This window comes from Trachemys scripta, chromosome 23 (genome assembly GCF_013100865.1).
Source record: "Trachemys scripta elegans isolate TJP31775 chromosome 23, CAS_Tse_1.0, whole genome shotgun sequence".
Lineage (NCBI taxonomy): Eukaryota > Metazoa > Chordata > Testudines > Emydidae > Trachemys > Trachemys scripta.
The window spans coordinates 3,501,396-3,512,059 of record NC_048320.1 but is presented as its reverse complement, the minus strand read 5'-3'; the positions used below and the strand labels follow the sequence as shown (position 1 = coordinate 3,512,059).

The following is a 10,664-nucleotide window of genomic DNA, read 5'->3' as shown; positions in this document are numbered from 1 at the left end:
TATTACTTTAATGATACTTTACCCTACTACAGCATCTTTCTTCCAAGGATCTTTGGGGCATCACTGCCATTCCCGTGTGGTAAGTGTTGTTATACCCATTTTACAGGTGGATCAACAGGGACACAGAGACAGGAAGTGACTTTTCCTAAGGTCACACAGTGGGTCAGTGGCAAAGTCAGGAAAAGAACCCAAAAGTCCTGAGTTCCAATTGCCCAGCTCCAACCATTGCACCCCATGCACTCCCACTTAGGAGCCCTGGCTCCCAGCCCCCCCCGTGCTTTGACCACTAGGCACTGATTCCTTGATTTAAGGGTTAACTAGTTTGGGGCATGCAGTTATTTCACTTTAAAAAAATAGATCGATTGCAAAGCAGCAAAACTAATTCTTGCAACCTTCCCTTCCTGAAGTTCTGCTTCCCCACTGTGAGGGGTTTATATTTACCTCCATCACCAACTAAATAAAAGTCTCCACCCTGAGACTGAGAGAAATCAGAAATATCCTTCTTCCTTACCTTAGAGTCTCATCACGACAAGCCACGTGCAGGAGCAGTGCACCCGGGTTCCTAAGTGAGCTTAAAAAAAAAAGAAAGAAAGAAAAAGAAAAGAAAAGAAAAGAAAAGAAATCTCATTATCCCAGCAATGTCTCTCGCAAAAGGGTTTCTCTGTGCCCTTCCCCAGTGAGGGCTAGGAACAAAGTTGTGGGGCGGGGGGGGGGGGGGGGGAGAATGACTGACAGCCCTGAACTATAGAATCATCCCTTACCTTAGGCCATGCAGTCTGATTGGCTGCCTGCTGACATCCCCAAGCCCTGCACTTTTTAATAGAAGCTTTTGGATGATCTACGGGGGAAAGGCTTGGAGAGGTGCGTTTCTGACAAGAGAGAAAGTCATTCTGCACTTCAAGGGACTTTGTTTGACTGTTTGGGGTGGGGGGATACTTCATTTTCACCCTTAATGTTTTTCTGAAAACTTCACTGAGGTTTTCCCTTGCACCAGTCTGGACTAATGGATTACCACCTGCTTGGATTAATTTTATCTTTTCTCTTCAGTGGCACAAAGGTCTTAGCCGGGTACCCAATTTGGTGGTAAGATTTCCCCCTGAGTTTTTATGATTAATTAATGGGTTCATTAATTATTAGAGATGGGGTTTGTGTGTGTGCATGTTCCTTCCTTCCGACCCTTAGTTCTTCTGAGCTAGCCACAATTGCGTGTTTGGTTCCAAACACAATTTATGTAGCTTTGCCTGGTAATTCATTAAACATTTCGGGGTTATTTTTAAAGGACAATGTATAGGTTTATCCCTGAACTAATGGAGATTTCTCCAGCCCCCTTAATTCTCCAATTTCAGCCATTGTAGTTGTGTTTAAAATAAATATATAAGGATGTATTTTTATTCACTGTGCAATATAATTTTCATCTGTCACAGGACTCTGGCTTTTGTTCGTAGGTAGATTTCTCCTCCCCTTCTTATTAAATACTGCTCAATCCATTATTATTTTTTAAATTCTATTTTCTTTTGGACTGCTGCAGTTTTGGGTCTTCTTTCTCTCCTTTTGTTTTATTCGGTCATTCATGTGAATTTAGTCCAGAAAATATGCAGAGGACACAAATGGCACTTGAGAGAAATTTTATATTGCAGATACGTCCCTTATTTTCTCTTACCAAAAAATAAATGAAATCAGTTTTATCTTAGAATGTGGCTGATAATTGACCTGTATTATTCTACCTTTTAAAAATAAACACATTAACAAAATTTAATCAAAGGTTAGAGCCCTCCTTGAAGAACAGAAATGCAAAACAAATCAATCATGAGTCATTTGAAGATAGAAAATGTTTAGTACAATGTATAATATAGTACAATATTTCAGTCAATTTCTCAGTTTATCGCGAGTCTCCTATGTCTCTATACAATGTAGGTAGGGGACTGTGTATGTATGGAACTATGAGGCAGAAACTAGTTATGTCAAAATATTTTAATTATTTTTCCCTCTTCCAGAAAAGCTTTTTATTATTAATTAATTAAATCCCTTCTGTGCAGACTTGGTGATTCAGAGAAGTAGGCTGGAGTGAACTTGGAAATGGACTGCAATGTCTGGGGAAAGAGAATGGGGAGCGATCATTAAACAAATCTGTTAATTATCATGGGGATTAAGAATGAAAATTTCAATTACTGCAGTCAAAGCATGTCTAATAATGTGACTATGAGTATATAATTTCTAATCCTTTAAAAGATACGCAGACTCCTTAAAACGGCTAAATCTCAGCCTTTGCATTTTTTTCCCCTGCAAAATAAAATTCTCCACCCTGATCGCGAATGCTGAACTTGAGGGTCTAAGCCTGGCGTAGGAGGTCCACCAAAATGAAGACCTTGTCAGATTCCTTTAGACCCTTCGCCTCCTCGTTCAATAATCAAGACAGTGAAGCAATGCAGTGTGCGTCTGGAGAGGGGGGTGCCCGCTGGGGAGCACTGCTCAGAGTGGCTGTATCTAAAGAGAAAAAATGCCTTTGGAGCTGCACAGGATGATTGGACTTTGTTGTGCAACCAACTGTTCGAGAATCCAATTGGGTTCTCGCCCTGAATGAGATTCTGACATAACTCACTTAGGGTTAAATGATTGAGTCAGGAGGCATCTGCTGAGACTTTCATACTGAGGAATGAAAATCCCCTGGAAAAGATAGATCTGTTTTCCTTCTCAAGTAGAGGTTTCTCCCTTAGTATGAGTCTTCTCCCTGTTGGCAGAGAAACACACCCCAGAAAGTGCATTCCCCAGGCCCTTGGCTTCCCCGGGCACAAATAATACAAACAACGGGCATGTTTTCTGGTCACTTACACAAACACGTTGGGCTCGGCAAGCAGTGACAATGGGCGCGGAGAGGGTTAAACAATCAATCAATATAGAACTTGCCTACGATTCAAGTAATCTGAACCCTGCATAGTTTAGGAGAGCCCTGTTCCCTGGTGAGCTCAGAGTGCTAAAGGAGCCTCTGCCACACAGATATGATGGGGTGACTGAGTCTTAAAATGGGGGCGGGGAGACAAAGTGGCTAAAGCTTTGGAGAGACTTTTTCCAGGCCGAGTAGCAGCAGGCAATGAGTATCTGGAGCAAGGACTCCCTGGCAGTTTGAGGATTCTCACTGCTAAGACCAGTCATTTGTTTCCTTCCAAAGCAGAGGAAATAAATGACAGCTCCGGATCTAAGGCTCCAGTTCAGCAAAATACTTAACCACACTCGTAATTTTAAGCATGTCCTTAAGTCCCACTGAAGTCAAGTGTTTAAATGCTTTGCTGAACTGTGTTCTAATTTACTAGGCAATAGTGCCTGCACTGAGAAGCACCGTTAAAAGGCAGCTGCCTCCTTTTAAGCTCTCCCTCTGAAATACACTCACAAAGTACCCAGTGACCTTTAACTATAGACCAACCTCTATGAGATGAATAATTGCTAGACCTTCAGGTAGGTGCTTGATTTGGGTTTCACCGGACCTCAAGGCTGCGGGTGTAGTCATTCTAGAGCAATCCCATTGGGCATTTTCCTAGCCTGTGTTGGAATATTTGCCTCTAAGACTACATTCCGCTTCCATCTGCAGTAGGCCAACCCCGCTGATGTCAATGGGGTTGAGCCAGTATAAATGGGGGCCAAACTGTATCTTATTGTGTGCGCAGAGTGTGTCAATGTAGGCTAGGAAAATACAATAAGAAACAGAGCCAAAGTGAATAGTAGACAGAGTCCAAGGTCTCTAGAACAATTCTGATTCTTCTGCAACTCAGCTAAAGGATTCGGTTCGGGTTGGAAATAAACCAATATAATGTCGTCCAAACAAGGAATAAGAATACAAAAAGATAAAATCCACTGAGGGACTCACATGTCCCAAAGTTTTGTAACACCTAGGCCTCGTGGTAGCAGCTGGAGAGACATGATAGATAGGGTCTGTCCAGGTTTTCCCAAGATTGTCCCTTCTTTTAATGTATCCATCCTGAGATAACTGTAAGGGTGGTCAGTACACACTGCCAGCTGTCTAGTTTTATGGGCTCAGGATCATCCTGGCTGTCCTGGTTTTTTGTACCTCAGAGAGGGCATCCCTAGATGTAGAAGATACCTCCCAATATCTGGAGCTGTTACAGTCTATAACAGCCACAAAAGAGCCAATCAGAAGAGTTGAATGATGGAGTATTCCCAAAACCAGTCTATTGAGTCAATAAGGCACATACTAAAATTGAGTCCAGTATCCACGTCTGATGAATGAATCTTCAAATGCTTGATCTTATAGTTCTTACCACAGCAAATCTCCCCTTGCAGTTGATGGTCACTCTTGCACTAAGGGCTTCAGGACTGGGCTGTTGGCCTCTCTTTCTAGAAATTAACATGAGAGACAGGGCAGGGAAACTGGGATGATTTTTCAGTCTGCAAAGTCAAACCCAGACCAAATGTTGGTTGGGATCCATGATCCATTTGATCTGAGATTCTGTAGTTCTCTGGGATGAGGTAAATGGTTCCAGCCCATATGCATATAATACACATTTTATATATAAACCTTTCTGAAAAAGGCTCTGATTCACCAAGGTTCTTCAGCATGCATGAAACATTGGAGAGAATGGGAAGTAAATGGGACTATATACATGCTAAAGTACCTTGCTGGGTCTCCTTCCCACCCACCCACTCACAACAACCATTTAATAAAAAGAGAAAGTCCTGCCCCCAAAAGTTTACATTCTAAATAGACAAAACAAATTGGTTGAAACAATAATTAGAAACAGAATAACAAAACACCTGGATCATGTTCTGATGGGAACTTTAAAGGAAAATTGTGTCTCACTAATCTCTTATAATTCTTTGAACATGTCAATAAAATAGTGGAAAAAGGAGAACCCATTGGAGTTTACCAGTTGAATTTATTTAGACTTCCAAAAGGCATTCAACTAGGTCCTACACAAAAGGCTACTAAAGACGCTAAGTACTTACAGCATGAGAAGCAAAGTATTATCATGGATCAAAAAATGGCCCAAGACAGAAAGGAAAGAGTAGGATGAAATGGTTAATGTTCAGCATGGAAGAAGTTAACAATGGGGGCCTCAAGCTTCCATACTAGTTCCTGTGTTGTTTAATACATTGATTAATAATCTGGAAAAAGGATTGAGCTGGAAGAGGGCAAAATTTGCAGATGATTCGAAGTCATTTAGGTTAGTCACCACCAGAGAGGAGTGTGATGAATTTCAGAGAAACTGGACCATGCTTGGTGAATGGGCAATACTGGCACAAACAAGTGCCCACACTCCTGCCACTCCAACTAGCCCTGCCAGGGTTCAGCAGGGTTGTCAGAAGCAGAACGGCCGCTCGGCTGAGCTGACGTGGAATCACCGAGGCAGTGACATAGGGAATCCCACAATGGCGCTTAGAGTACCGCTACCCTTGGAGCTGGGTGGGTGATTCCCAGTGTGAGGAGACACTCACACTAGCTCTAGTCCAGGCAGTGAGTTAAAATGAGAATGTAGGTGGTGGAAGGAGCTTGTTGCCCCGAGTGCTTATGTAACGCTGACAGACCCTGGTCATCGGCGGGCAGGATTGAACCAGGGACCTCTGGAGTTTAGTGCACGAGCCTCTACAGCACGAGCTAAAAGCCACCTGGCTCTTCGCTAAGGCTGTAGAGCAGACTCATTTTATCTCTTTCTTTAAGTGGTCTCGGTGCCACTAGATGGGCCAGAGCCTCACCGCCAGGAGGTGTGTGGGTCACACTTACCCAGCCGAGAGCCTCGGCATGTACTCGGACAGTTGGCACTGCCACAGCTACACCCTATTTAGGGGATGGGAGCTTGATGAGAGCTAGCTGGGAATCCCACACGCGCTCCCAGTGCCCATGTGCCCTTCCAGTTCTGTAAATCTGGCCAAGCTGTGCTTGACCTAACGCAAAGATTTCATTCACCTTTGCAAAAGCAGACCCTGATTTGGGCTGCCTGATCTTCCTGGATGCTGAACCCCGGCAGCTCCTCCCAATATCAGCTCAGCCCCTCTGAAAATCAGGCCCAGGTTATCTCAAGTTGGACTTCCAAAAACCAGGCACCACTTGTGAAACTGTTGTTTTAATGCGTTAATGGACTGGCAGATTCTCCAATATCTATAGCACCCGCTCTGGGCCAGTATAGGTCTTTGTCCCCCTCTAGTGGCTAGTCCACATATAAGGACAAGAGCCTACTTCAGATGCCAGCTACAGGTATTAAGCCTTCATTTTAAGTAAGGCACATGCACTTAGCTCTGATGGTCTCTGGTTGAAGCCCTATTATAGGATTATGACTATGTAAAAAAGCAGAATGTCTATCAAATTTATATGCTTTTTATAACCGATATTCCATTAACATAGTCTAACGGCTGCAACTAGATTGTGCTCGGTGTTAATTCCCTGATTTATGGCTTATTAAGCAGTTCAGTGACTAATATTCATTCCCTCTGGTGACAGTTCCTTGGCTGTGGTGAACTGAGGGGGAGTCAGTTCCAAAGCTAACCACTTAACTGGTCTTGAGGTTCCGTAGCTGTATTGCAACGTACAAACTATGACCTGAAAAGAATGTTAAGTTAGCAAAGTCAAGGACCCAGAAGTTAGAACTGCCAGATTTGCAGTTCCCAGTGCCACCATAATTCATCCCCCTTATGTGTAAGCATTTTGATACTAAACTGGGAGGAGTGGTAGATACGCTGGAGGGTAGGGATAGGATACAGAGGGACCTAGACAAATTAGAGGACTGGGCCAAAATAAACCTGATGAGGTTCAACAAGGACAAGTGCAGAGTCCTGCACTTAGGACGGAAGAATCCTATGCACTGCTAGAGACTAGGGATCGAATGGCTAGGAAGCAGTTCTGCAGAAAAGGACCTAGGGGTTACAGTGGACGAGAAGCTGGATATGAGTCAACAGTGTGCCCTTGTTGCCAAGAAGGCTAATGGCATTTTGGGCGGTATAAGTAGGGGCATTGCCAGCAGATCGAGGGACGTGATCATTCCCCTCTATTCGACATTGGTGAGGTCTCATCTGGAATACTGTGTCCAGTTTTGGGCCCCACACTACAAGAAGGATGTGGAAAAATTGGAAAGGGTCCAGCGGAGGGCAAGAAAAATGATTAGGGGGCTGGAGCACATGACTTATGAGGAGAGGCTGAGGGAACTGGGATTGTTTAGTCTGCGGAAGAGAAGAATGAGGGGGGATTTGATAGCTGCTTTCAACTACCTGAAAGGGGGTTCCAAAGAGGATGGATCTAGACTGTTCTCAATGGTACCAGATGACAGAACAAGGAGTAATGGTCTCAAGTTGCAGTAGGGGAAGTTTAGGTTGGGTATTAGGAAAAACTTTTTCACTAGGAGGGTGGTGAAGCGCTGGAATGGGTTACCTAGGGAAGTGGTGGAATCTCCTTCCTTAGAGGTTTTTAAGGTCAGGCTTGACAAAGCCCTGGCTGGGATGATTTAGTTGGGGCTTGGTCCTGCTTTGAGCAGGGGGTTGGACTAGATGACCTCCTGAGGTCCCTTCCAACCCTGATATTCTATGATTCAGCCTTTAATGACAGGGTCACCTGCTGCTTTTCCCACAGGACCCCTGCCTCAGTCAGTTCTCAGGAGGGAAAGTGCCCATTAATTGGGCAGCTAGTCAATATTTCTTTTTAGCCCATTCAATCAGTGTATGGCTTTATTTACTGTTCACCATGCAAACCCTGCTCTGCATACAAAGTCATTCCCTCCTCATGGGTGTTTCTGTAGTGCCATCACTCTCCCACTGGAGAGCGGTGAGACGGTACCGTTGTCCTCTTTGCACAGGAGGAACTGAGGCATAGGGAGCTAGATTCACACAAGGACTAAGGCACTCAACTGCCACTTTAGGTGCATAAACCCCAGAATCAGGCCCCGCTGGGAATCCCAAAACTCCTGCTCAGCTGCTGCCAAAACCTGTGAGCATCTAAACTCGCTCGGAGCCTATATTTTACAGTAAAAGCTCCCTGTGAACCTAAGTTGCTGTCTCTGGGTATGCACAATACAGCTCCTCACCAGACATCCAGACGCCCAAGTCCCAGAGCGATGCACGAATGGGGGAAGATAGGTGTTCCTCCATCTAATACGCCTGCAGGATCAATCCAGTAAGCATGCTCAGAGCTCACCTGCTGGGTCAACCCCACTAGGGAAGCTTACATATGGCAGCAGCAGACACCTGGGAAGTGGGAGGCCTCTGGCTCAAGTCCCCCGTCTACCTGAAGTGGAGAAATGATTTGAAGTGGGGCCCCCATCTCTCAGGTGAGTGTCCGAATCACTGAGCTATGGGATAGTCTGATATGGGGCTGCCTCAATCTCTCCCATTGAAGCTGTTCCATTGTGGAGAACTAGTGGCCGGCGCTGTGCAGGAGGTTGGACTCGATTATCACAATGGTCCCTTCTGGCCTCTGAGTCTCTGACAGCGCCACTGGTGGAGGGTGAGAGGGAGTGCGAACATGGATGACTATGGTTAGAGCATTCAAAGCCCTCTTCAAATCCTTTCTCCCCATCAGCTAGTGCAGGGACTTGAGATGGAGTTTCCCACATCCCAGGTGAGTACTCCAGCCACTGGGCTAAAAGCTAGGAGGGAGGGCCTCTTCCCACTCCCACCCGGGGGCTTCTTGCAAATCCAGCACAGCTGCCTTACTCCAGTGGAGGGTTTACAGCTGAGAATCCCAAGCAGAGAGGGGCAGGGCTGAGGACATACCCTGCATGTTGGCACCTCCCACTGGCTAGCTTAGGCAGCTCCATGCTATATACATGCTGGCTTTTGTGAATCGCTGTCTACGGTATTAATTTTATAGGGAGCCTGGCTGCAAACACAGGCTTTGTGACTCACAGTGATTTTCTAATTGCCTAAAAGTTATAGGGATTAAGGTCAAAACCGTCAAGTGTCCATTAACTTCGGCCAAACTTGGGATCCCACGGACTTGAGTTTTTAGAGCACCTTGCACTACACAGCACTTCCCGTGTTCAAAGCACAGCTCGCAGTGACCATCTCCGGCAGCTGTGGTGCTCAGCACGTCTGCAAATCTGTGTAGCTAATTGTGCGGCCGCTGGAGCCGGAAGTGGGGGCCCCCTGGGAAAAGTTTGCTGTAAGTGGCTTGGCCAGCACCACACAGGGGCTCTGCGATAGCAGCAGGGACAGGCGCCACTTCTCCAAGGTGTTAGTCAGCTGCCCTAACCACAAGACTTTCCTTACTCCTCCAGTAACCCCCGGCCTCATTCATCCCGCTCCTTCCAACTTCTACAACAAACGAGGCAGGATTCTGCAGACAAGAGCCTCCTTCATTACACAGCCCTGCTTCATTCCCAGAGCACCCAACTGCCGCTTTAGGCATCTAAATCCCAGAATCAGGCCCCACTGGGATTCCCAAAACCCACACTCGGTTGCTGCTGAACCCTGCAGTTGGCTAAACATGCTCGGTGCCTGGTTTTTTGCAGTGAAAGTTCCCTGCAGGTCTGTTTCTGCCTCTGGCACCCCGTGCCAGGCATGTGGACACCAAAGGCCCAGAGCGATGCATGAAGTGGGGGAAGATAGGCATTCCTCTGCCTAACTCGCTTGCAGGGCCCAATCCAGTACACGTGCTCAGAGCTCACCGCCTGGCTTAGCCCCTATAGGCAAGTGTACATGCTGCAGCAGTGGCCCTCCCTCCTGTCAGCCCAGAGGTTAGGGTGATGTCAGGAATGGTGGGTCTTGCCCCGGATCCACAGGGCTCTGAGGAGCTAGTCAGCTCCACCCAGCCACCCAGTGACCTGCTAACAGTCGCTAGGGCAGAAGCTGGACCCCACCAGAGCACTCCAGTCCTGGAACCGAAGTGGCAGGATGCTGGGGGGCCTGACTGGGTCACAGCTTCTCTAGAAACCCAGCACAGCACCAGGAAGTTGTCCAGGGAACTGGGACCCCCCCACTCCTGTGGCTTGACTCCTCCTGTCCGACTTCTGGTTCCAATCTCTGGTTTGACTCCTGCCTCTGATCTCCTGGTAACCTGACCTAGCTTGACTCTTAAGAACATAAGAATGGCCAGACTGGGTCAGACCAAGGTCCATCCAGCCCAGTATCCTGTCTACTGACAGTGACAAATGCCAGGTGCCCCAGAGGGAGTGAACCTAACAGGTAATGATCAGGTGATCTCTCTCCTGCTGTCCATCACCACCCTCTGACAAACAGAGGCTAGGGACACCATTCCTTACCCATCCTGGCTAATAGTCATTAATGGACTTAACCGCCATTAATTTATCTAGTTCTCTTTTAAACCCTGTTATAGTCCTAGCCTTCACAATCTCCTCAGGCAAGGAGTTCCACAGGTTCCCCCCCCCGACAATACACCCAAACCCCCTCTGCCCCAGAGCCCATCCACAGGGCTCCCCCCAGCCAATACACCCAACCCCCCTCCGCCCCAGAGCCCAACCACAGCCCCCCCAGCCAATACACCCAAACCCCTCCTCCCCAGAGCCCAACCACAGCCCCCACAGCCAATACACCCAAACCCCCTCCTCCCCAGAGCCCATCCAAGGGCTCCCCCCAGCCAATACACCCAAACCCCCTCTGCCCCAGAGCCCAACCACAGCCTCCCCCCCAGACAATACACTCAAACCCCCTCTGCCCCAGAGCCCAACCACCCCCCCAGACAATACACCCAAACTCCCTCCTCCCCAGAGCCC

General features: G+C 47.1%; 1 protein-coding gene across 1 annotated transcript in view; it reads left to right on the top strand.

Annotated features, from left to right (window-relative positions):
- Positions 1-1,003: 1,003 nt before the first annotated feature.
- The window catches only part of WNT3 (Wnt family member 3), an 84,194-nt gene continuing 74,533 nt past the window's right edge, over positions 1,004-10,664 (top strand). Inside the window, 1 exon segment of the mRNA XM_034755896.1 lies at positions 1,004-1,083. Coding sequence (XP_034611787.1) covers positions 1,004-1,083 — 80 coding nt within the window.